The following is a 27849-nucleotide window of genomic DNA, read 5'->3' as shown; positions in this document are numbered from 1 at the left end:
TGTCTTCCACAAAACTGGCCCCTGGTGCCAAAACGGTTGGGGGCTGCTGGTTTAATGGACAGCGGGGATCTTACATGTCTGAAGCAAGATCCTGGAATGACACCCCGCCGTGTGCAGCCCGTGGTGAGTAGATCATGGCGGCAGGCTTCACTCCCAGCAGCGTGAGGGGGCAGTTACCAGTTATAGGAGGAATTGAGGTCAGGTGGGCTTCTAATTTACCAGGGAAACCAGCAGAGGGGCACACCCCTCAATGCCCCTTTGATAAGCATAGTGGAGAATTCTGATCTAAAGCTTGAGCAATCCTTATCTGGAGCCTGGGGTGAGTATGTAGGGAAGTCAGTCTGTGAGTAGGGTGTAGGTGAAGCAGGCACTGGTTGAGCTGGGGTTGTCCAGAGAGCAAGAGAACAGCCATCTTGAGTGGCCTGACCATCCACAGAGCTAGAACAACTCGTATCAGAAAAGGGAGTCCAAGGTCACGGTACTGGGGGCAGCAGGGAGAACATAGGACTTGTGATTTTTGAGATCTGACTTAAGAGAGTAACAATCCTCTCCCCCAGTCCCACCACCGTAACTCATAGTCCCATAGAGATTACTTGTCTTTGCTGTACTGCATCCCACCATCCTCATTTCTCCTCAGTTTATATGGTTTCTATGAATTCTTCAAAGGACTATTCAAGCTCTGCCTTCTCCAGGAACACCTCTCTTTATTATTGACCTTATAAATCTAATTTGGGGAAAAACATACTAACGGAAAGGTCTTTGTTGGAGCCCTGTCTTTGTTGCATACAAGCTCTGTTCATTTTGTGCACATTGCTGCTGCTGCTGCTAAGTCACTTCAGTCGTGTCCGACTCTGTGCGACCCCATAGATGGCAGCCCACCAGACTCCCCCGTCCCTGGGATTCCCCAGGCAAGAACACTGGAGTGGGTTTGTGCACATTACTAAACCTCTATTAGTTTCAGTTTCCCCATCTGTAAAACTGGGATTTAAATACAAATCCTAGAGGATCGTTGCAAGGATTATAGGATAACCTTGCATAACGTGTAACATATAACAAAGACTCACTAAAAATGTGCTTCACTCTAAAATTCTGCCATGCATCTGGTCTCTACCACCACCAATTTAATGGTTTCATTGTTCACTGCTTTATATGCATATATCTTGACTCCTCAACCAGGCTGGAATCTTTTTGAAAGTATAAGTTTTCAATATCTATCACAAAGAGTAGTTCTGAGAAAACTAGAATACTAAGCTGTATTTAGTATTTTTCTTATTTATTATTGTTCATTATTAGTCTGTTATTAATTAATTAATTGGTTGCTTGAGCATTTATTTTAACCTTTTAATAAAGTCAGAGAGAAGGAATGACTCTCCTCCTCCGCCAAGGAAGTCGTGAAAAATAAAACCTTATTGGGACCATGTAGAAGGTAGATTCAAATTTGAGGAGTCAGTAAATGGCCCCAGTTTCAGAAGGTCAGCAGCAGGGCATTGGTAAATAAGTATCAGTGCCATTAACACAAAGCCTTTGGAAAAGGACAACAATGCCTGGCTTCAGCTAACACAAAACTAGCAAAGCACATCTTCCAGTGATGACATGGCTGCCTTGGCAGAAGTAGGAGTAAGTAAACTCTAAAATAAGTCTTCATTTGTACTAACTCAAATGTAGCCCTCTTAGTAATGTTCATTCATGCTAAGTTGCTTCAGTGGTGTCTGACTCTGTGCGACCCCATGGACAGAGGAGACTGGAGGGCCACTGTCCATGGGGATTCTCCACGCAAGAATACAGGAGTGGGTTGCCATGCCCTCCTCCAGCGGATCTTCCCGACTCAGGGATCAAACCCAGGTCTCTTGTTTCCTGCACTGGGAGGCAGTTTCTTTACCACCAGTGTCACCCTCGAAGCCCCAGCCCTATTAGTAACCCTGTCTTCAGGGGTTATTAAGGATGAATGAACCTTCATCCTCATTCCCCAATCATTCCTTATCATCTTTTTAAATTTCCTCAAAATGATGTTTGCAATCTGAAATTACATTATTCATTTTCTAGCATATTCTATGTCACTCTCACACCAGATCATGAGCTCCCTGAAGACAGGATCAAGTTTAATTATTCATTTCTATGTCCAAATAATCAAGTTCTACCTCTGCAGTGAAAACAATCCCAATTTCACCTTCTTACACTGAAAATCTTCATCGAGTTTTGAGAGACATTTTTTTCATTTGCTTCACATGTGCATGACTCCCTGAAAAGTGAACACTTTCAAGGACAAAACTATGACATGTATTTTTTTAAGTCCTCTATTATGTGTAATGGATTCTATCAAGCTATGAATGTAAAGTAAATTTTCATTACTCTGTCACAGAATGCTGTGTGAAAAACAATAAATCTTTAATTTGGGTCCTATTAATTTGGAGTGAATTCAGCCATGTAACCATTTTGCACTATTGAAAAAGTTGGTTTGGCCAATAAATTCAACAATAAGAATGACTATGTATTAGGATTCATACTGGGCCTTGAGAATCAAAGGGGAGCAAGACAGCCTTTTCTCAAAAACATGAGCATCTTTGAGGTAGATGAAACTGGAGCCTATTATACAGAGTGAAGTAAGCCAGAAGGAAAAACATAAATACAGTATACTAACGCATATATATGGAATTTAGAAAGATGGTAACAATAACCCGGTGTACGAGACAGCAAAAGAGACACTGATGTAGAGAACAGTCTTATGGACTCTGTGGGAGAGGGAGAGGGTGGGAAGATTTGGGAGAATGGCATTGAAACATGTAAAATATCATGTAAGAAACGAGTTGCCAGTCCAGGTTCGATGCACGATACTGGATGCTTGGGGCTAGTGCACTGGGACGACCCAGAGGGATGGTATGGGGAGGGAGGAGGGAGGAGGGTTCAGGATGGGGAACACGTGTATACCTGTGGCGGATTCATTTTGATATTTGGCAAAACTAATACAATTATGTAAAATTTAAAAATAAAATAAAATTAGAAAAGAAAAAGAAAAAAAAATGAGCATCTTAACTCAAAAGGTAAGCTTTCAATAGCCCTTTGTATGCAGTCATTGTGCCAATTAAAACAAGCTTTCATCATTTCATTAAAAATAACTGGGTAGAATATATTCTTGACAATCCTTATCCAGTTTGTGTTGAAAATTTTTTATTACTTTCTCAGTTATAGAGAGAAATATATGCCAACTCAAGTGTATATGCCAATTCAAGTGTAACCAACTTCAGTTCAGTTCAGTCGCTCAGTTGTGTCCGACTCTTTGCGACCCCATGGATCTCAGCATGCCAGGCCTCCCTGTCCATCACCAACTCCCAGAGTTCACTCAAACTCATGTCCATTGAGTCGGTGATGCCATCCATCCATCTCATCCTCTGTCGTCCCCTTTTCCTCCTGCCCCCAATCCCTCCCAGCATCGGGGTCTTTTCCAATGAGTCAACTCTTCGCATGAGGTGGCCAAAGTACTGGAGTTTCAGCTTCAGCATCATTCCTTCCAAAGAAATCCCGGGGCTGATCTCCTTCAGAATGGACTGGTTGGATCTCCTTGCAGTCTAAGGGACTCTCAAGAGTCTTCTCCAACACCACAGTTCAAAAACATCAATTCTTCAGTGCTCAGCTTTCTTCACAGTCCAACTCTCACATCCACACATGACCACTGGAAAAAACATAGCCTTGACTAGACGAACCTTTGTTGGCAAAGTAATGTCTCTGCTTTTCAATATGCTATCTAGGTTGGTCATAACTTTCCTTCCAAGGAGTAAGCGTCTTTTAATTTCATGGCTGCAGTCACCATCTGCAGTGATTTTGGAGCCCAAAAAAATAAAGTCTGACACTGTTTCCACTGTTTCCCCATCTATTTCCCATGAAGTGATGGGACCAGATGCCATGATCTTCGTTTTCTGAATGCTGAGCTTTAAGCCAACTTTTTCACTCTCCACTTTCACTTTCATCAAGAGGCTTTTGAGTTCCTCTTCACTTTCTGCCATAAGGGTGGTGTCATCTGCATATCTGAGGTTATTGAGATTTCTCCTGGCAATCTTGATTTCAGCTTGTGCTTCTTCCAGCCCAGCGATTCTCATGATGTACTCTGTGTATAAGTTAAATAAGCAGGGTGACAATATACAGCCTTGATGAACTCCTTTTCCTATTTGGAACCAGTCTGTTGTTCCATGTCCAGTTCTAACTATTGCTTCCTGACCTGCATATAGGTTTCTCAAGAGGCAGATCAGGTGGTCTGGTATTCCCATCTCTTTCAGAATTTTCCACAGTTTATTGTGATCCACACGTCAAAAGCTTTGGCATAGTCAATAAAGCAGAAATAGATGTTTTTCTGGAACTCTCTTGCTTTTTCAATGATCCAGCAGATGTTGGCAATTTGATCCAACTAACCAACTTGGACTGTTTTAATTTACCCAAATTATAGATATTTTCGGTACTTAATACTCTTGCATAATTATTGCTCTTTAATAAGAAAAAAATAAGGTAAGAAATTATTTTTACTATTGAATGAAAATATGGAGCTTCTATGTCATTTGTTGCTCAGTATATTATGCTTTCCTATTACTTAAAACCTCCGACACTGGTAGACCAGTGAACAATATTTAGTATGTTGCTAAATCAGTAAGAAATAACAATAAGCTTCATATATTGTTGTTCTTGGTCTACCACTGTGAAACCAGGGGTTGACTGCTAGATTTTCAAATAGGAGTGTCTTTTCATATTTTGAGATGTCACCCAGAGAACTTACAATCCATGAAGATACTCAATCAGCTACTGTTCTGGCTATGTTAGCAATGATCTGAAGGCTAATTGGGTTTCACAGTGGTAAAGAACCAGCCTGCCAACGCAGGAGACAGAGGCAGGTTTGATTGCTGGGTCAGGAAGATCCCCTGGAGCAGAAAATGGTAACCCACTCCAGTATTCTTGCCTGGAAAATTTCAGTGGACAAAGGAGCCTGTCAGGCTACACTCCACAGGGTCACAAAAGAGTCAGACACAACTGAGCTGATGGCTAATGGAGTTAACTGGCCACTCTTTGAAATTATTCATTAAACCAAAGCCATGACTAAAGTTTTTGTTTTCCCAACCCAAGCTCCATTTCCACTGAAAGAGTGTGGTGGTCCAGCAACTTCACCCCCACGAAATCAAGCCCTGGCGAAATGGGTCCGTGAGCATCCAGTGTAACTGTCCCCTGGGAGACAGTCTGAGGTAGGTGCAAGAGCAGGAGATTTTAAGTCCTGAAGGGCTGATGCCGAAGCTGAAGCTCCAATCCTTTGGTCACCTGCTGTGAAGACCCGCCTCATTGGAAAAGACCCTGAAGCTGGGAAAGATTGAAGGCCGGAGGAGAAGGGGACAACAGAAGATGAGATGGTTGGATGGCATCACCGACATGATGGACATGAGTTTGAGTAAGCTCTGGGAGTTGGTGATGGACACGGAAGCCTGGCGTGCTGCAGTCCATGGGATTGCAAAGAGTCAAACACGACTGAGTGACTGGACTGAACTGAACTATGGCTTCCCAGTGACATTTCTGTATGGACAGAACCCAACCTTCAAAATCCTAGCCTTCCATTTGCAAAACAATAGTTTCTGCCCTGTTCACCTCTCCCGGTTATCGTGAGGCTCCAATGAGATGATGCGTAAATGCTTACAAATGGAATAGCCCTGGGCATGTTATTAGTCTCTAAAAAGTCATTTGATGCCTAACAACTCAAAATCACTCCTCTTGTGCCGGAGGAGCACATTCAAGAGGGAGGATATATATTTATGATTAAACATCCTAAGTAAATCCTGCCTCAGAGAAACTCTGGCCCGAACCCCTCAGAATTCTTTCCTGATGGTCCCCGTGCATTCTGAGTCTGCTGTGGCTCCAGCAGAAAAGCATAATGCTAATTACACAGACCATGAGGTCAAACTGCCAGCTTAATCACTTCCCTGAGGGCCTTGGTCAAAGACTTAAACTTTTTTAAGTTGGTTTCCAAATCTATAATATGATCATAAAAAAATACCCACTATAGAATTGTGGGAGGATTGGATGAGATATCTATGTAAAGACACATGGTGTAATATCTGGCACTTAGCTACAATGAGGATGGCTATTAGACTCACGGGTTTTGTTTTTTTAAAAATGGCATATAGATTTATTCTTGTTTCTACAACTTTTCATGAAATAGATTAATTATATTTTTAATTTAAAAATGTTTATTTTTAATTAGAGGATAATTGCTTTACAATGTTGTGTTGGTTTCTGCTGTACAATGTGAACCAGCTATAATTATACATATATCCCCTCCCTCTTGAGTCTCCCTCCCACCCCTCCAGTCCCATCTCTCTAGGTCCTCACAGAGCACAGGGTTGAGCTCCCTGTGTCATACAGCAGCTGACTCACAGGTTTTTGCAGCTAACATGAAACCAGGTATCCCACTACAGTCCTGGCTTCATGTCCTAGTTTTCTCTCCATCGGGCTGTGTAATCTGGATAAATCAGTCCCTATGAAGCTTAGTTACTGATCATTAAATGAGGATGGTAATACAGACTTCATGTGTTCTGAACAAGATCATGTTCACAGACTTCGTGTGTTCTGAACAAGATCATGTTAAGTAGTAGAGATGAGAATGCTGTGCTTATTATGCACAGCACAATTCAAAGGCATGGGCTGCTGCTTTCTTATTCCATATGAACGGATACGCAGAAAACAATTGCAAAGATTTTATTTAGCGGCTTTCTGTGCTTGGCACTTAGAAACAGAGTTCCGTGCATAAGGGCAAATTTTTATACACCTTTTCTTCATACATATTTTACATACCCTTTTTATTGCCCCCTTTTTTAATATTCATAATATTGGATTCCCCACTAGGCACATAAATACATTTATCTACAACACCTCAAAACCAAAAAAATCTTAGTAATATCTGAATTCTTTTACTTGGTACTATCTTCATTTCCACACCACTTAAAAAGTTTAGCTGGCACCAAACTTCACTTTTTCTTATCATTAAAGGATTTGAAGGGGAAGGTAAAGATGAAAGGAGAAATCCAAAACTTCAAAATTGCAACGAACTATTTGATTAAAAAAAAAAAAAAGTGGCGATCTAAGAGCAGATGGAAGGATGTATTCTAGAAGGCCCATTCTCAGTTCTCTGGAAGGTGACAGGACTCCTCCTGCCACAGGGGAAATGGGGAAAGCAATCCAGGTCAGGCATCTGGATCTGGCATTCAGAAGGCCAGACCTCCCTGTGTTGCCTCTGTTCTTGGTATCATCTGTTGAGGTTATAAAACCCTTCCTTTCTCACACTCCTTCTGTTTCCCGTCCCCTGCCAGGCTGCGTGCTCTGGAATCGGCACTTCCTGTGTGGTGCCCCTCTCTTCTGGCTCACAGTGGTCAGAACTGTGGGACTGAGACTCATGCCCTGCCTGGGTGCTTCTCACCCGTGCCCTGACCATACATAGTGTCCCAGAGAGGTTTATTCAACAACTCCATGGTTCTTTTCATAACCTGGGGGGCAGGGGTGAGCACCAAACCCATTTCCTCAGTGAATTTAAACTCTCATCACTGCTCTCACTTCCTCATTCAGTCTTATTCTCCACCTCTCTCTTGCTCTCTATTCTTTCTCCTTCTCTCTCTTTCAGCTGCTCTTACTCCCTCTTTTCACAGGCACCACTGGGAACATCAATGCTAGCACACAAATCGAAGAGAGCCGAAGTTCAAAGGCCATCTTTTTCAGGAAGCCAAGTCCGGTTGTAGTACTGACGTCTTTCCACCCCCATTGATGGGAAGGGGTTTCAGGATACATGGTTCATTCCAGAAAAAGGGTAAGCTGCAGGGAAGAAATGTTGGCAGGCAGCTACTGCTGACCCAGTCCGTCTACTGCTGTACATAGACAAATTTTTGGTGAAAGCACCCATGCTGGGCTTCCCTCCACAGAGTTCACCCAGTTCCGAGTCACTGTGCATGTATGTTTGTGTATGGATGAGTTTGTGTATGAATATATTTATGTACGTGTGTATGTATGCATGCACATATGTATGTGTGTATGTAAAGGTAGGTATGTATCTGTGTGTGGGTAACTTTTCATGGCTGCTACATGCTAGCATCTCCCTTAACATTATAAAACGATTATTCAGTTTCTTCAAAGGCCACTCTGAGTAGACAGACGATGCTAAGATTTGGGAAGGCAGGAGAATGGCCACTGAGTCAGAGATGATTCCACTGCAAGTATTCCTTCAGTGGCTTTAAGTGTCTCTTGTTGTTGTTGGGTATGTGCTTTCCTCCTCCAGAAAGTAATAATAATAATAATACACAGTTCCTGTTTTTCAAAGGCGTTGGGCTCCCAGAGAGGAGGATCTGCCCCTGGAGACTCCGGATCTGCCTCGGCTGCTGTTGGCTCCGTGGTGCTGGGACTGGCCACTAAACCATGTGAACAGACATCTGGGAGGAGGAGCCTGGGACCGCCCCATACTGCCGGCCGTCACAGGTGTTAGTCGCCTGCTGATTATTGGGGGAAGGGCTAATCATGTGCATGCCGTGCTCCATCCCCGTAGGCAGGTACTGCCGCTCTCCAAAGGCCCCATTGGAAGGAGAAGAACAGAGTAAAGTGCTTTGAGAGGCGCTCAGTTTTTCTGGGCTTGCAGCTAGCCTAGGGGAAGTAGGGAAATTGTATCCATACAGATTATAAGGATTGTGGAGAGAGAAGGCATTGTAGGAGCTCTGCTGCATATGGCTGCCCCCGAACATGTGTGGTGATGAGGAGCTGGAAGCTGCATTGCCTGCCTGCATGACATACTGAAACTGGGAAGTAGGGAAGGACCCCAGCTGGCCACCATAGGCTTCCATCTTGCTGTTGCTAGGCAACGAGGGAGGAGTTGGTATTCCTGAGATCAGGGATGGAGTCCTCTGAGGCATGAAGGTTTCAGAGGGCTGAGCAGCCGAAGTGGTGCCACTCTGGAGCCTGTTGTAGCCACTGTCACTCAGCCCTGGGTAGCTCTGCAAGGCAGCCATGTTGCTTCGGGCACACGGTGGATAATCGGAGAGGTTTAGATTACACAGCTGGCTCTCTCGGCAGCCCACGTTGAAAGTGTTGGGGGCCAGATGAAACGTTGGAGGAGAACAGGATGGAGATAAAAGATGAGAAGAAGCTGAAGGAGATGGTGTCCCAGTGCTGGAGGTGGTTGGGGAAGTGCCTGTGCTGCCCCCTGAAAAATAAAACATAAATTCTTTTGAGACATGAGAATCACCTGAAAGGCTTGTTGGAACACAGATCACTGATTCCACCCCCAGAATTCTCATTCTGTAGATCTGAGACAGGCTTCCCTGGTAGCTCAGTGGTAGAGAATCCACCTGCCAATGCAGGAGACTCAGGAATGACCCAGGGTTCAATCTGTGGGTCAGAAAGATCACCTGGAATGGGAAATGGCAACCGCTTCAGTATTTTTGCCTGAAAATCCCACGGACAGAGGAGACTGGTGGGCTACAGTCCATGGGGTTGCAGACTCAGACATGAATTAGCGACCGAACAAAAACAAGGTCTGGGACAGAGCCTGAGGATTTGCAGCAAGTTGTCAAGTGACCCTGAGGCTGCCAGTCCAGGGACCACTCTTTGGTTAGATGATGTCTAGGACCATTTTATCTCCTAAAATCCCTGAATTTTATTTGAGACAGCTGCTATAATACCGCAGATGTTAGAATTGCATTGGTGGCTGATGCACAGATAGACAAAGGGCCAGTTCAACCCAATCTACTTCAAATGTGCTCTCAGGTAGTTTGAAAGTGAAAGTGTTAGTTGCTCGGTCGTGTCCAACTCTTGGCGATCCTACGGACTGTAGCCCACCAGGCTCCTCTGTCCATTGGGATTTTCCAAGCAAGAATACTGGAGTGGGTTGCCATTTCCTTCTCCAGAGGATATTCCCACCCAACCCAGGGATCAAACCTGGGTCTCCTACATTACAGGCGAATTCTTTACCATCTGAGCCACCAGGGAAGCCCTCAAGTAGTTTAAGAAGGTCAAAAATGACCTTTCTGAGCCTCCCCTTTACCAGACTGTGAAGAGCAGCTCTGCACCCACTTCCTGTCCCATCTACTGGAAGCTGAAGGCAGTGATGAGTGTCAGGACTGCTGAGACTTTCAGGTGAAATCCAGAAGGAGCAGCTACTTTGTCTTTCATTGGGACTCTCCCCTCATGGAATTTCTTTTTCAGGGCAAGGTTGGGACTTGCCCAGAATTGTTGAGAGCTGTGATTCCCCAAGGAGCACTGTGCCCTTTAGGCCATCCACAACTCATGTAGGGACTCCTGGTAACTTGAGCTGCTATACAAGAGTAAAGGAACTTTAACATGGAAAGGAGCAGAAATAAGGTTTTTGTCAGTGAGGGAAAAATGTGAAGAAAACTAGCAGGATTCTAGAGATAATGGGATCCAAAGAAGCCAGCCACAATGTACAAATGAAGAAGATCCACATATGCAAGTTGAGAGGCAGATACCTCAAAGAGAAACCCAAAGCTAATGTTTAGCACAGGGGGTAAAAAAGTCTTAGCCTACCTTCACAAGTATTACAGTAGTTTTGGCTGTAGAAGCATAAATTTAGCTCTTGTTAATAGTTTTTTCAAAGTTAATTTTTTACAAAGCCCAACCAACATCTCTTGCTTGGTCAAAAGAATTTCCCCAGGTAGAACTGGATTTAGATATCAATAGCTCCTGATTGTAGAATCATTTCAGGAAATTCTCCTTTTTGTTTCTTGTTTAAATCTTAAATTCTCTTTGATGTTGTTCAGTCACTAAGTCATATCTGACTTTTTGCGACCCCATTGACTGCAGCACACCAGGCTTCCCTGTCCTTCACTATCTCCTGGAGTTTGTTCAAACTCATATCCATGGAGTTGGTGATGCCATTCAACTATCTCATCCTCTGCTTCCCATTTCTCCTCCTGCCCTCAACCTTTCCCAGCAACAGGAAAATTCCCTTAAGAGAGATAAAAAGATGTTTATTCCACAAATTGAGATAAGACCAACACTGTAAATACCTCTAAGAGAAGTAAGTCAGAGCTGACCACAGAAAGAAGGGCATCAAACCTGATTCTAGGTTCACTGGCCTCCATCCAGCTTCCATCCATGGGCAGGGCAAGCTACATTTTAAATCTCCTCACCTGGGAAACAAGGGCTCGAACTGATAGGCTTCAGTTTCTGTCCTTCTCAGAATTATATTTATGTCTGGCGGATTACATTTCTGTTAAAGTGTGAATTGCTAATAACAAGTACTTTCCCAGGAGTCATTTAAACACAATGAAGAAGTTCTTGAAGGGGAAACAACAAGGATGAGCGAGAACACACTTCTTAATTTTGTGCCACTGAGTGGCCTAGCCTACAGACCCTTACATGAAGCTCAGGGATTCATTTTCTGCAAGCATGTGGTTCCTCTCTGAGGCATCCTACATTTTTTTCTCCCTCTTCCACCCTAACTACCAGGCACGTCAGTGAAATAAGTGCTATGCACAAATGGAGAAACTCAACTCCAGCTGTAAAGAGATCTGCGTTTTATGGGATGTGTATCTGGTCTCCTCTCTTTGAAAGTCCATCCTGGCTCTTCCAGATCTGGTGTTTATGTGGTCCTGGAAGAGACCCCCTGTTCGGCATGCCGTACCATCCCGTCATAGGTATACGCTCCACCAGGCCAAGCTTGAGCCCTGCAGCAGGAAGTGCAAGATGGAGCAAATGACTTTTTATAACTCTAAATGCTTTTCTCGGAGGGCCCATGATGGAACGAATGGTACTGATTTAAGGCCTCAATTGGTTTCACTAGAAAAAAAAAGAAGGGAACTATTAACAAGTTACAAGGATCTCTGCCGAGCAGATGAGAGGCACATGTTAAAAAGTTTGTAGTCAGCTTGCTCTGGCTTTTAAATGACACTCACTGGAAATGAGGCTTGGTGGCCTGCTGAGCTTCAAGGGGTGAGAGCCCCCATACAAACTAGTGTTTGAAGGGGGAGAGCAAGCCTGTCTGAGAGAAGGTCATGTTGTTTCATTCCACTTTGAAGAAATGCTCTTATGTACTTAAAATAATCAATAAAGATAACAGCCATTTTTTTCAAAGTCCACACAAAAGAGAGAAGACTATGGCATTTGTTGTGCTGAGAAGCAAACCAAGATATTGAGAAGTCTTTACTCTCTTATGATCTAACAGCTTGTCAGCTGTTAAACAAGATTGGGAGTGCCAGCCAAGTGCTAAATAAGCATAAGGAGGCAAGCTGCCCTCCCTGTGCATTTCAACACTTAGCTTCCTAGAGGCCTCTCAACCCAGAAGAGCCAGGGCCAAGTGGGAGGCCAGGCCTCTCTGATACACAGCAGTCAGAGTTGTCTCTCAAAGGAAATCATGCCTCCCTTTCCTGTGTAGCCTTGTCTTTGTCCCCATCTGCTCTGAACAGCCAGGTCTGGAATGCTCTAAGAGTGTTGATTTAAACTTTATTTAATGGATGAACAGGGCTATAGAGTCAAACAAACCCAGTTCTAATCCCAGTGGTCTTTCTAATGATGGGACCTTGGCAAGTGGGCTTCTCCATATAGATGGAATTTTGAATACCAACATTGTAAGCATGTACAGAGAAATGGATGAAATAATATATTATCCTCTTGAAAAGCAAGGAGATCAAACAGTCAATCCTAAAGGAAATCAACCCTGAATTGGAAGGACTGATGCTAAAGATGAAGTTCCAATACTTTGGCCACCTGATGCTGAAGAGCTGACTCACTGAAAAAGACCCTGATGCTGAGAAAGATTGGGTCCTAGTGGGGATGGCTGTTGTGGGTTGGCCCCTGTTCATGGAGCTGAGCATCCTGGCCACTCTACGCTGTAGGAGGCATTATGTCACAGTGAACTGCCCAAATGTAACAGGCTTTTGGAGTCTCTAAGGCTGTGAATGGTGGAGCGCTGGACACCCACCAGGTCCATATCCCAAAGGCTAAATCAACTGTTTCCTCTCTGAACTATCTGCCCCTTCCCTCTCACTCCCACCTTGGGATGGAAATAAGATGCCCCATGTCTCCATCTCTCCTCAGATCAGATCCAGCAAAGTGAAATTGAATACAAACAATTTAGGTAAGTGGGTGTCCTTCTCACTGTCCTCAGAGATCTTAATCCTTCTGAAGTGTGAAGTCACTCAGTCATGTCCCAAACTTTGCGACCCCATGGACTGTATGTAGCCTACCAGGCTCCTCTGTCCATGGAATTCTCTAAGTAGCCATGCCCTTCTCCAGGGGATCGTCCCAACCCAGGAGTAACATCCAGGTATCCTGCCTTACAAATGGATTCTTTACCATTTGAACCACTAGGGGCCCCACTTCTGAGAGATGATTAAAATGTAATGCTGTAAGTAGCTAAACGTACTCCAGCATTTCAGGACCAATCCTCCACCACCCCACTTCCCTGCAGGCTATTCGACCCACAACCCAAAGTGAGGAGGTACTCAAAATTCACTCCAATGTTAACTTGCTCCAACATTCAAGGCCAACAGCCAAAATAACCAAAAAGAATACATGTTTAGCAGTGATTCCATACAAGGGCAATAACCTAGAATATACTTGTGTAGCATGAAGACAAGTTAAATGTGACCATGAAAATCCTGAATACCAAACCTGCTGACTTTTGCATCTTTAGATTGATCACTTCCAGATTGTAACATGGAGACTTTCACAAACAGTGTCCTTGTGGGTTTATTTTGTTGTGCTTCCCCCAAAATTGAAAAACAGTGAAACAAAACCCCATCTGGGCTAGTGATGAATAAATTTCCATATAATTACTTGGTTCCATGAGCCAGGCTCTTCTCTCATGTAACTCAATGGCATCTGTCCCTGAGGAGTGCTGATTCACCAGGTGCCCTTGAGTAGCCTTCTTCAAGGCTTTCAAACAGGTAAGAGGTAGAACGTCAGAATCCTATAGATGAATGCCAGAGAATAAACCCAGAGGCCATAAAACTTAATGATCAGACCCCTGTTTATCCTAACTAAGGAATAACCCTTAGTTGAAATGAGCACTCTTCTCAAAACAGAAATATAAACATTATGGTGTTAATGGGAATTATGTGGTTTCAATCCTAGAAAGAGTCTTTATGAGTCTTTTCAATCCTAGAAAGAGTGCATCTCTCCATAAAGTTTAAAGATATACATTGTTTCAAACCTCTTCCTTTTAAAACAGTTTTAGATTCACCCAGTTCTCATTTTTCACATTGGTTCTCTGTGTTCTGAGTCTCTCTGCTTCTTAAATGCCCCTATTTCATACCTACCACATTCCCCACCACATTCATACCTACCACAGAATGTTCAAACTACCACACAATTGCACTCATTTCGCATGATGCTGCTGCTGCTGCTGCTAAGTTGCTTCAGTCGTGTCTGACTCTTAGCGACCCCATGGACTGCATGCAGCCTACCAGGCTCCTCCATCCATGGGATTTTCCAGGCAAGAGTACTGGAGTGGGTTGCCACTGCCTTCTCCAATTTCACATGCTAGCAAAGTAATGCTCAAAATTCTCCAAGGTCATAGAAAAAGCAAGAGAATTCCAGAAAAACATCTACTTCTGCTTTGTTGATTATGCCAAAGCCTTTGACTGTGTGGATCACAATAAACTGTGGAAAATTCTTAAAGAGATGGGAATACCAGAACACCTTACCTACTTCCTGAGAAACCTGTATGCAGGTCAAGAAGCAACACTTAGAACCGGACATGGGACAACAGACTGGTTCCAAATTGAGAAAGGAGTACATCAAGGCCATATATTGTCACCCTGTTTATTTAAATTATATGCAGAGGACATTGTGCAAAATGCCGGCTGGATGAAGCACAAGCTTGAATTAAGACTGTCAGGAGAAATATCAATAACCTCAGATATGCAGATGATACCACCCTTACAGCAGAAAGCTAAGAGGAACTAAAGAGCCTCTTGATGAGGGTGAAAGAGGAGAGTGAAAAAGCTGGCTTAAAACTCAGCATTCAAAAAAATTAAGATAATGGCATTCAGACCCATCACTTCATGGCAAATAGATGGAGAAACAATGGAAACAGTGACAGACTTTATTTTCTTTGGCTCCAAAATCATTGCAGGTGGCCAATGTAGCCATGAAATTAAAAGAAGCTTGATCCTTGGAAGAAAAGCTATGACAAACCTAGACAGAGACATTACTTTGCCAACAAAGGTTCATCTAGTCAAAGCTATGGTTTTTCCAGTGGTCATGTATGGATGTGAGAGTTGGACCATAAAGAAGGCTGAGTGCCCAAGAACGGATACTTTTGAACTGTGGTGTTGGAGAAGACTCTTGAGAGTCCCTTGGACTGCAAGGAGATCCAACCAGTCAATCCTAAAGGAAATCAGTCCTGAATATTCATTGGAAGGACTGACGCTGAAGCTGAAGCTCCAATACTTTGGCCACCTGATGCAAAGAGCCAACTTATTAGAAAAGACCCTGATGCTGGGAAAAATTGAAGGCAGGGGGAGAAGGGGACAACAGAAGATGAGATGGTTGGATGGCATCACCGACTCAACAGACATGAGTTCGAGCAAACTCTGGGAGACGGTGAAGGACAGAAAAGTCTTGCGTGCTGTGTGCTGGGGTCGCAAAGAGTCAGACATGACTGAGTGAACAACAATAACCATATTCCCTAAGTGGCACACTCCCATTTTTTCACTTTCCATTAACTTGCTTATTTTCTCTGATACTTGTTTTACTGCCTTCTCTGCTGCAGTTTACATCTGCTATTACTGTCATTTGGAATCCTGCCTCGTTCCTGGCAATAGCATCCACTTTTCCCTCTGAGAAACACTCCCTCTCCCACTCACCCTTCACCCATACCTCCAAGGAAGGGATGTGACTCAGGCCTGGATGATCTAAGCAACCCATCCCTGCCACAGTAATTAATTCAGAGGCAACTCAGTTAGAGTCAATGAAACTCAGTAAGATTGTGCTAGAAATCTTAAAGAGAGATACATGACCTTTCCCATCCAATTTAAACCTAAAAAGATGCAGGTCCAGGAATGCTGGCAGCTAGGTCACCACCATGGGGAGCCTGAGGATGAAGTCTGGTGAGAGATGATAATGCCTTGGAGTGGAGTAGTAACAAGGGAGATTAGAGATATGAGCAGATTCAAGAACTTGGTAATGGCTGGATATGGTGGGGACAGGGAGGCCTGTCATGCTGCAGTCCATGGGGCTGCAGAGTCAGACATGACTGAGAGACTGAGCTGAACTGAACTGGATGTGGTGGGTAAGGAGGGAGGGAACTGTCTCAGATGGCTAATGGGCAGCAGCGTCCTTCCCCCAGGAGAGGGCGCCAAGTCTGTGAGGCAAATCACGGGCTCCGTTTTGGATGTATTGAGCATAAGGGACTATAGGACAAAACAGAATATGTACCCAATAACCACTTGCCCTGGGGCTTCCCAGATGGCTCAGTGGAACAGAACCCACTTGCCAGGGCAGGAGATGCAGGAGACTGGGGTTCCATCCTGGGGTCAGGAAGATCCCTTAGAGGAGGAAATGACAACCCACTCTAGTATTCTTGCCTGTAAAACTCCATGGACAGAGGAACCCAGCAGGCTATAGTTCACAGTGTCAGGAAGAGTCAGACATGACTGAGCAACTAAGCCCCAGAAGCACGAGCAGCTATTTGCTCTATGGATTAAATTGAGACACTCTCCAGTCCTCGTCAAGAACTCCTCTCGGGCATTATTCCTTACCTCAGGGATAAATGAGATCAGCATAAACTGGCTATCTTTGAAACATTGTAATGATCAAAGACCTCTGTCTACTGAACTTTCCTCCATTCCCAATCTCTTTACTAGTATGAATTTTCTCAGTATTTGATCTCCTTCACTGACCAACCTCTCATCAACACAAATTAACTGGTAAAAATAAGGACCTACTAGAGTTAACGCTCAAGTTGTTGACAACCCCAACAGAGCCCTTCATGAGCCTAACTTTTAACTGCCTGATAAACACTAAAAAACACAAAGGTGCTGAAATTCGTCTAGTGATGTCTGCCACCAGTTGAGGGGAAGGGAGCTTTTCTGTCGATGGCAGGTCTCCTTACATTCGCAGATGGAGACGTATGACCAGCTTTGGAGCCACTGGTCCCAGATGGTTCTTTTTCACATAACCGTTGTCAGATCACCTGGAGACTCCACTCACAAAAACCCTCTCAGTATTGGTCATACAAGTAGCTCCATTGTGTATATTATCAGAACAACCTCATCACAACAACAGGATTGAACTTGGCTATAACTGACCTGGGCTCTTATTTCTTTTTACTTCTTTGTAGCTCCATTGTGTATATTATCAGAACAACCTCATCACAACAACAGGATTAAACTTGGCTATAACTGACCTGGGCTCTTATTTCTTTTTACTTCTTTGTCTGTGTTGCCTCACTCCACTTCCATAAGCACAACTTACTTGGTTAGTTCTCTTTGTCCCTGCCACAAGCAGTGTTTAGGCAGAAGCCATTCCTGAAATATAATTTCTATCTCCAGACTATCCGAAAGTATAAACTCCCTTGCTGATTCTGAAGATGTCTGAAAATAAAACCATACACTTGACTTCATAAAAATGAAATATGGATTTACTATTTATAGAGCTAATGCTCAAGTTGTTGACAATTAACCACCAAATGGATTAATAAACTGTGTGTGTGTGTGTGTGTGTGTGTGTGTGTGTATGGTAAGTAAGAAGGAAGAAAGTCTGGTGGAAAGGAAAGTGCCCAGTGAAGCAGGAGATCCACTGAGTCCTCAACTCAGTTCTGCCAGCACTTAACTGCAGATATGTTCCTAGGCTGCTCTATGCCTCTGTTTATTTTTGTGTTAGTCAAAGGACAATGACTCCCATGCATTCTTCTCCATAAGAGAAAACAACTATTTAGAGCATCCATTCAATATATTTTTTAAAATAGAAGGATTTGGATTTTTTTAAAACTGTGGTTAATTCACCTAAGCACATTCCTTGAAATGTTATCAACAGATGGGTCTTAATGAAAGAGAAATTTAACTGACAACAAGGGCAAGATGGAAAGAGCACCCTTCGCTTCATCTAAGCAGAATGGCTGATCCAGCCTCCAGCAGCAGCAACACCACAAAACTGTCCCAGGGCTAAGTGTTTGACATCCAGATATTCATCTGCTTGAAGCAATGAGGTAATGTGGACACCTGGGTGGGTCGATCACTGCTTGGATCTTTAGTTGGGTGCCAACATTCCCAATAGTCCCTTCACCAAAAGGGAGTTAGTACAAAACCAGTCTGCCATTGAAGCTTCCACTAGAAACTCACCACTCTTTACTTCTAAGACACAAAACAGTTTAACACAGACAGCTATGTCTCTTTTGTTCATTTTATGACTGATACTGTCCAGAGTTACTGGAAACCTCAGTTTTTAAAGGAAGAGGGAATGAGTATTGTTACTTTTACATCCTTTGTTAATGTCAAGAAACCCAAGCCACTTATTTTTTAATAATGAGAATCTGGATCAAGTTCAATGTATAGTTCAAAAATATATTCCAATTAAACTATTGAATAGAGTCTTGGCTTTTCCTCTAGCACCATCTCACCACCATATGTATCCAATAATTCTATGCTCATTTCCCCTCGTCAGTATAAAAAGAGACTCAATGAACAAGTGTGACATCTTGCTGTGCAAGTTCAGTTTCTCTTAAACCTTTGTTTCCCATGTGTCAATAATAAGTCTTCAGATGGATAAATTTTCAACAGAAGCATCATGAACCCTGCTATGCTGCACACCTTAGCAATGCAGGTTCCCTTTCAGCTTCCCCATGCCTATTGCACCTGCCCAGCGGTTCTACATGCTGGCGATATGCAGGTAGCCACCCCCAACCATTACTCCACATCGGTATCCATGCCCACATCCAGAGACTGTGCTCCAAGATTTAACCAGATGGTGACCCTGCCTGCCTGAGCCATAGTGCCACCAAGCGATCTCATTCACTATTCATTAAGCACTTCCTGGGTGCCAGGCCCTGGGGTAGATCTTGGGGACACAGCAATGAACACAATGTTACCACCCATGCCTGCTTTCAGGAACTGGCACCCCTACCACCCTTCTCATGCCAGCCTTCATGATACAAACTCCTGCTCAGCTAGGGCTTGGAAAGTCAATGAGCAAAGCAAAGGCAGAGAAGCAAGGAGACACCTCAGAAATAAATAGGATCAAGTAAGTGTCTCTGCATGGCAGCTTCATTTATAAAGCATGTTTATGTAAATGCCCTCACAAACACACACAAAAAACATCATCACTCTTTGGGATAATTACTTTTCTTTGAGATGAGGAAATGGATTCAGAAGTAACTTGACCAAGGTTATACAGACAGTTTAGTGACCATCAAGATGAAGGCCCAAATTTCCCAACTTCCACACAAGTCTGCCACTGAAGGGCCATGAAGGCATCAAAGCATCAGCAACACCCTGAATATATATTGACAGCATCAGAAGGAGCAAGATGCTTCCAACAAATGGCTTCCATTTCTCCTCCCTTTATTCAAAAAGGAAATAAAAGGTTTACCTTGGCAGTCCAGTGGTTAAGACTCTGAACTTCCAATGTCAGGGGTGTGGGCTTGATCCCACATGCCATATAGCATGGCCAAAAATAAAATAGGCCTACTTGTTCTCTCATAGTAAAAAAGCAATATAAAATAAAGCAACAAAAAGTTTTTTAAAGAGATGGATATTCTGGACCACCTGCCTCCCCAGATCCCTGTGAAGATGAATGGTCTAATCATGTTATGAATAAATTATCAGAACAGCAACATTTCCTGTCTCTGGTGTGCTTTCTTCTCTGGTATTGATATGAGGGACATGGGGGTGAAGACAATGACAACAATGATGATGATGACGACAATGACAGAAAGCACATACTGAGGGCTTCCTGTGTTTTTAAGAGTATTATCTCATTTGATCCTTACATGAATTCTATTACAATCTCCCATTATGCAGATAAGAAAACTAAATGTCAGAAAGGATGAGGGACTTGATCAGTGTCACCAAGCTAGCAAAGAACAGTGATAAGAGCCTAACTCAAGCTGTCTGACTCCAGAACCTATGCTTTTAATCACTATCTCATGTTAAAGCCTGAGGGAGTTCAGTAATTCACATCATAAAACTTAATTCAGTGTGCAGACTGCTAGAACCTCCCTGATAAGGGGGTGAAATATAATATGTTATCAAGTCCTAGAAGGGATTCCTATATCACTGAGCCATATTTTAAAAACTAGGACTCTATTAATAGCAACTATTTGATAGAATGAGTTCAAACTAATTTTGATCACTGTCACTTCAAGACAAGAGGAGGCTGGAGAGGAAGACTCATTAAGCATCTGACATTTGGGAAACTTTCACTTGGGTACCCCGGTGAATGGGTGCTGCCCCAGGGAGAGCCAGTGGTTGGACTGAAAAGAGGAGGTGAAATCAGCCCACGAGCCTGTTCACGTGGCCACAGGCTTCCCAACCTGAGAAGAGAAGGGAGATTAGAAATCGGATAAAAAGCACAAAGCAGTGGAAGAAAAAAGTCTACTCTGCCCATCCACTTGAGATGGGTGTGGCTCCACACCAGCCACAGGAGAAGGCACAAGTGAGAAGATTCAGAGGGGCTTGCAGCAGCCCCCGCCTCACTGTCAGACTTGAGTGATTCATTCCCACTGTCCGAGGCTAAGTTGTTTCTTATCTACAAACTAGAATAAGAAAACAGATAAGGCTGCCATGAGTAATAAATGAAATTATTATTATCTCCCAGTCTCCACCCCTGGTGGCTCCCTGGTGGTTCAGTTGGTAAAGAATCTGCCTGCAATGCAGGAGACCCAGGTTTGATCCCCTGGAGAAGGAAATGGCACCCCACTCCAGTATTCTTGCCTGGAAAACCCCATGGACAGAGAAGCCTGGTGGGCTACAGTCCATGGTGTCACAGAGAGTCGGACATGACTGAGTGACTAACATTTTCACTTTCCAAATCCTAAGGGCTACATGAATGCTTAGTGATAGAAACAATCATCTCACCACCATAGTGATCATGAACATAACCTTGCTTCGGGAAAAGCGAGAGGGATCTGGAGGTGCCAGGTAAAACCCTGCCTCTGAAACCAGCTTATCTGTACAATCGGTGATGCTCTGGTTATTTACGGAGCTATCTGGTACTCTTCGTTCCAGGAGAGTCCATGTAACTCGTGGCTTGGCTTGGGGCCAGCTGTGCTATATTCAGTTCAGCTCTCACTCCCTCCCCCGCACAGTCTCTAAGCAGAGGCCTTGCCCGGGGCTTTACCTTGCTGCTTTTGCATGGTGGTGAAATCTTCAAAGGTGAGTGTGCGCACAGGGGGTCTCCAGAATGCATAAGTCTCCATGATAGCTTCCAGTCCCGTTCTATAGAGAGAAAAGCCAGCAAGTTGTTAAATAATCCCCAGAAATTCATTGACTTAAAAAAAAAAAAATCCTGAGGTGGTTTGGTGACAATCAGTATATGCATAAGAACTGAGAGATATCATCACTGTGGTAAACTGGTCTGGAAGAGCACAGGTACAGATGTTGCTAGACTACAGGAGAAAGAAGAAATTAACGCAATTCAGATTATCTGCAAACGAGTCATAGCTATGATAGAATTTCACTCTGACCTTTCTTCAGAGAAGGTTTAGCCTGCATGAAAAATACACGTTAAATGTTAAAGGTCAAGGCCCCTGGATGTCAGGAACAGATCTGAGCAGAGAGCAGCAGTGACCATTTCCCTACAAGACAATGTCATCATCACTACCACAGTGCACCGATATAGTCCGCCCCAGAGTCAACTCCGCCACCAGGTATGTGGAGTCAATGAAACCGTCATATTGCTGTGCCTTTAAAGGCTTCTTAAATCAACCGAGACAGGCAGGGTAATAGAAATAGAAGGACAGATAAGTAATCAAATACACTTGAATTTCTGCTGCAACAGGAAATGCCTACTTGAAGGCACAACAAGTGTTTTGGTCCCTAAAATTATACCTCAAACAAAAGGACCAGTACATTTCTGCAAATATTTATCTGCATTCTGTAATATAATAACCAAAGTGGTCTTTGAGAGTCATATACTTGGGACTTCAGGAACAGCCAATATTTTTATAATATATTACTTTAAGGCTTCTGCTTCATTGATACTGGAAATTCCATTAACTGAACTGTATGCACACTGCCTAGTTTATCCTTCAATAAATTCTGTTATATATATGTATATATCTTTAGGGCTTCCCTGGTGGCTTAGTGGTGAAGAAGCTACCTGCCAATGCAGGAGACAGGGGCTCAATCTCTGGGTCAGGAAGAGCCCTTGGAGAAGGAAATGGCAACCCATTCCAGTATTCTTGCCTGGGAAATCTTAGAGACAGAAGGAGTTTGGCGGGCTACAGTCGACGGGGTTAAAAAAAGTCAGACACGACCTAGCAACTAAACAACAACAATTTATGAGATTGATAGACATTGTTTTAACATAATTATCTAGGTTATCTGGATAATCTTAAGTATATTACTGCTGATATTCCATAGCCTCAAAAGAGAACATTGGTTGGTGCTTTGTTTACAGCTTTGAAACACAGCTTCTGATTATTCACTCTTTAAAACTAATTGTTTCACTTGCAGCCACATGGAGGCAGGGGAAATTCTGGCAGAAAGTAGGAGAAGAAAGTTAAAGAAGAGTAGGGAGCATAAATCCTTTCATTGCAAAGTCACTGGAAAGGAACACAGTGTCCCTTCCTGGAAAAGATACGCTTTCCTCTTGACATGAAATTTACGCTGCCTGTCCTCCCTAGGTAATACATATCCAGCATTCTCTTCAGGCCGGCACAGCAAGAATAATGTGAGAAGTTTTATTTTAAGTGGGAACAAATATCCTTCCCTAAGAAATGATTACAAGATCCCCCAAGGTTCTTCTCTGATGAGCTGCTGATACACTGATTGACTCTTTGTGTTGTAAAATTTCTTCTTTGAACTGGCCATACTTGCACAGTTAACTTTCTAAAGTCTTCCCTGGAATCTTGGAGGCTTTAAATACACCAATGTTGGCAAATCAAACTCTGTATTTTTAGAAGAGGTTGAGAGGAGAGGGCGTTGCATGGTGTTTATTAGCTGTTAATCTGTTAAAAGTAGGAATAGAAGACATCTCCACATAGTCACCGTACATTAATGCTGAATACAGTACATGAAACTATTTGTGGAGAGAAACAGTCCAGGCAATTAGGGAGTTCAGAATAATAAGGGGATAGACAGATAAAGCCATGCTGAGCCTTGATGAACATAAAAAATAGACAGGCCAGGCTTAGCTCTTACTGCCTTGTTTTGGAATGTTGGGGGCTCACCAGAACATCTTAGGATTCTCTTTAATGGCATGAGAGGCTCACTGAAAATGGCCAAAGTCTCTCTTGTTCCACCTCCTATTCCATTCTTCCCAGCAACATGTACCAATGATGGGGACAAAATATTAGTTCAAGGACAAAGAACAGGTCCTTCTCACTTCATAATAAAGTGATAGAACACTGTGAAGAAGTCACAATACACTGATTATACTGCCAATGTTATATTTGTTAAAGGAATAAAAAATGAACATTAATCTTATTTACATAACAGGCAAAAAGGGCAAAGGTATTAATAATTTTATATAAGTTGTTAACTTTAAAAAGGATAGCAGACATTCATCCATTATCCAAATCTAAAATCTCCTCCCTATGTTACCATCTATTAGATGGAGAGTTATCTAGCCTCGGTTTGAGTATTTCCCAAGGAAAATATATAGTTTTGTGACAGATCTATTAGAAAGTTCTTTCTGACCTTGAGCTGAAATCTCTGATGTGACCTTTTCTTGTTAAAAAAATACACATTTTTAGTTTTTAAAAAAAATAAACATTTTAAATTTTGGAATACTTTTAGGTTTATAGAAGTATCAAAGGTAATGCAGAAAATTCCAGTGTAACTGATGTAACTTTTACCCTCTGGTTCCATTGTTGTTGTTATTGTTGTTGTTTAGTCACTAAGTCCATCCGACTCTTCTGCGACCCCATGAACTGCAACCCACCAGGCTCTTCTGTCTATGGGATTCTCTGGGCAAGAGTACAGGAGTGGGTTGCCATTCCTTTCTCCAAGTACTAGTACTAGACACGGGAATTGCATCCCTTCCTGACCCAGGGATGGAACCAGCATATCCTGCATTAGCAGGCAGATTCTTTACCACTGAGCCACCTGGGAAGCCCCTGGTCCTATTGTGCTGTATGCTAAGTCATTTCAGTCGTCTCCAATTCTTTGTGACCCTATGGACCACAGCCTGCCAGGCTCCTCTGTCCATGGGACACTTTAGGCAAGAATACTGCCAATGAGTAAATAAAAAGAGTGCCAGACACCTTCCACATCCTCATCAGGAAAAGCTTCCTTAGCTCTTAACATAATGTACGACATGCCACATATGGACATGCCCATGGCCCATCTAGTCCAGGTGTCTGTCACAGGAGGGTTTTCTGGTGGTGAATTTGGGGTTGGGCATGACTACCAAAAACTATCAGCTAAGTCCATACATTCCTGACCACACTTTACTAATGTTCTGTGGATCTATCTCTTATAGATTCATCCTAGACCTTACTGAATCTATTGATATATTCAGATTGGGTCTTTTTTTAAAAAAAAATCAATCCTGTTTACTATGAGCTTCCCTGGTGGCTCAGATGGTAAAGAATCCACCTGAAATGTGGGAGACCTAGGTTCAGTCCCTGGGTCGGGAAGATTCCCTGGCGGAAGAAGGCATGGCAACCCACTCCAATATTCTTGCCTGGAGAATCTCCATGGACAGAGGAGCCTGGTGGGCTACGGTCCATGGGGTCACAAAGAGATGGATCTGACTAAGCACAAGCATAGTTATTGTTTACTATATGCCACATCATATCTGTCTTCAGACTTCACTAAGCTTTATTATATAGATCAAATTGTTCAAAAGCACTATTTTTTTTCTTTATCAGGATTTGGTAAAGTGCTGCAGCAAGGTAAGTATTAGCTAATTTACTTTCCACCATATTTTTAAAATTTATTTTTGGCTGCCCTGAGTCTTGGTTGCAGCACATGTGCTTTCTCTAGTTGTGGAAAGCAGGGGCTACGCTTCCACTGTGGTGTGTGAGGCTTCTCACTGTAGTGGCTTCTCGGGTCAGGGAGCATGGGCTCTAGGGCCTGTGGGCCTCAGTCGCTGTGGCACATGGACTTCGTTGCCCCTCGGCATGTGGGATCTGCCCCAATCAGGGATCGAACCCATGTCCTCTGCACTGGCAGGCAGATTCTCAACCACTGGATCACCAGGGAAGTCCCACAACCATGCTTTTCTATGTCCCATACTTAGCACAATGCCTTTTACATGGCAAGATTTCAATTTATATGTATTAAATTAATAAATAAAGGAATCATTTTTATTACTTATTTAATATTTATTACTATTTTTATTACTGAGTCACTATTTCCCAAACTTTAATCAGCATTCATTTTTCCAAGCCTAAAACAGGAAAACAACTTGATATCCCATCAAAACTCTGAAGACAGAAAGAATTCTCTAGTACTAGAGACGGGAATTGCATCTACATATGGCTGTTTGTGTCTTTCTTGACTCAGGTCCCAGAGAGGTTTCAGTTTTTCTTTGGTTTCTTCTGTTCTGGTCATGGAATTTCTAACCTTCAACAGAGTGTGAGTCCCCTAGCACAGGCCAGTCATTTCTACCCTCATCTTTTCTTATAAGAATCCTTGCCAACTACCCATTAACATCTTCAGCCACTTGTATATCTATTCAAAGTTTATACTAAGCAATGACATGTTGTTTACTTATTCATCATCATTATATCCCAGTTTTTAAAACTTCATCTCAAGGGTTTTAAAAGTGAATTCATTCTCTAACAGATAAAAAAAAGTAGTCTTAGGTAACCTACATGTCATTAACATGTTCCACATGGTGGGCCTCAAAGGGTCTGCTAAACACCAGAGACCTGATGTCATCTCTGAAGCTTCCAATCAAAGATGATCAAATTGGCCAGTGTCCCCGTCTTGCTTACTTTTCCCTCTTGCTCCAGTGACAACAGAGACCATATCTAAACCCCCTCTGTTTAGTCATTTGGCTGTAATCATCTCTCTGATTTCCAGGCCTCTCCTCTTTAGACATTTCCGTCTGCTCACTGGCCAAGCCAACAGCACACACTGAAGAGGAGGGAGAAAGGGAAAGCAAAGAAGCGAAATCAATGAGCTCTTCTGTAAACTGATGATGCCTTGAGATCAACTGATTTGGAAAAACCACCAAAGTGAAAAGAAATAGTCTTCCAATCTTCTCATTCCAAAAAAAAAAAAAAAAAGTGAGACCATCCCTTTGCTGCTGCTGCTGCTGCTAAGTCGCTTCAGTCGTGTCCGACCCTGTGTGACCTCATAGACGGCAGCCCACCAGGCCCCGCCGTCCCTGGGATTCTCCAGGCAAGAATACTGGAGTGGGTTGGCATTTCCTTCTCCAATGCATGAACGTGAAAAGTGAAAGTGAAGTCGCTCGGTCATGTCTGACTCTTAGCGACCTCATGGACTGCAGCCCACCAGCCTCCTCCGTCCATGGGATTTTCTAAGCAAGAGTACTGGAGTAGGGTGCCATTGCCTTCTCCGCCATCCCTTTGAGGTTTATCAAATATTTGATGATTATAATAATTACAACTACACCCATAACCTGTTAGATAACACATCTATGCATAGTTTCTGTTTTTTATTTATCTTCAGATAGAAAATTATTTTTTAGGTTTCTTTCATTTATTTTCTTTGTAATTCTGACATCTTACTCTTTGCTGGTGATTCCATTAACAAGGGGAACTTATGCTAGGGATTGTTAAGATGACTGATTAGCTCTCAATAGAAGACAGTCAAGGACTAACGGAAGTCTATTGAGATGGGGTCTTGAAGTCAAAAAGAGGTTATTCAATCAGGAAAACAATTATGTGCTAGTTTCAAGAGATATAAAGGTAAAAAACATTTACTCTTAAGGAGAATTCTGCTCAACAAAAAGATAATGACCTGTAAATTACTGATTTCTGAACTGTGTGACACATGCTATACTGGAGATATGCAGAAGATGCCATGAGGCACTGAGCACGATGTCTTGAATACACCTGGAAAACTCAAGGGCAGGGGGGTGTTCCATAAAAGGCCAGTTATTTAAGCTTAATATTATAGGGCACTCAGTAGTTTTTCACACAGATAAGAGGAAGAAAGAGCTTTCACAGTAGAGTTAATAGTATATGCACAGACTTGGAGGCATGGAAAAGAAGATGTATTCTAGGAACTGAAAATAGTTCAGGGTGACTGGAGTTCCAAGTGCAAGATGAGGAGGGTGGAGGATGTGGGGGCCAGACACCATGAGTATTTATTCCACGTTAGGTTCTTGGGTTATATCCCACGGTCGATACTGTGCTTCAGAACTCTTCTCCTTTCTCCTCCTGTTCCAACATTTGAAAAGACACAAAACCAGAATATTCTGTTTTCTCAAGTCTAATTACCACATGTCAACTTTCTAATCCTTTGTCTTAGACTGTCCTTGGTCCACTGTGGTCAGGTCAAACCTTCCACATGTCCTTCTTCTTCACTAGATCTGGAATCTTCTCCTATATTAAGATTCCTCAGGGTATTTGTTCTCCAGGGATAGTCTTAAATACCTCCCAATGAAGGTCTGCAAATTGGCAAAGAAGCCATCATTCAAAACTAGGAATAAAACTACCATATGACCCAGCAATTCCACTACTGGGCATATACCCTGAGGAAACCATAATTGAAAAAGACATATGTACCTGAATGTTTATCGCAGCACTGT

At 42.9% G+C, this 27849-nt stretch overlaps 1 protein-coding gene across 3 annotated transcripts in view; it reads right to left on the bottom strand.

Annotated features, from left to right (window-relative positions):
* Nucleotides 1-6704: 6704 nt before the first annotated feature.
* The window catches only part of TBX15 (T-box transcription factor 15), a 125711-nt gene continuing 104566 nt past the window's right edge, over nt 6705-27849 (bottom strand). For all 3 annotated transcript variants that reach the window (XM_019956722.2, XM_070785823.1, XM_019956721.2), the window contains exons 7-8: nt 21298-21395; nt 6705-9202 (exon numbers count right to left, since the gene is read on the bottom strand). In XM_019956722.2, the coding sequence (XP_019812281.1) occupies nt 8418-9202; nt 21298-21395 (883 nt within the window). In that variant the 3' untranslated portion in view covers nt 6705-8417. The remainder of the gene's footprint in view (nt 9203-21297; nt 21396-27849) is intronic.

This window comes from Bos indicus, chromosome 3, assembly GCF_029378745.1.
Source record: "Bos indicus isolate NIAB-ARS_2022 breed Sahiwal x Tharparkar chromosome 3, NIAB-ARS_B.indTharparkar_mat_pri_1.0, whole genome shotgun sequence".
NCBI classification, from domain to species: domain Eukaryota; kingdom Metazoa; phylum Chordata; class Mammalia; order Artiodactyla; family Bovidae; genus Bos; species Bos indicus.
Note: the sequence above shows the minus strand (reverse complement) of the source record. Positions and strands in the feature narration are given on the sequence as shown.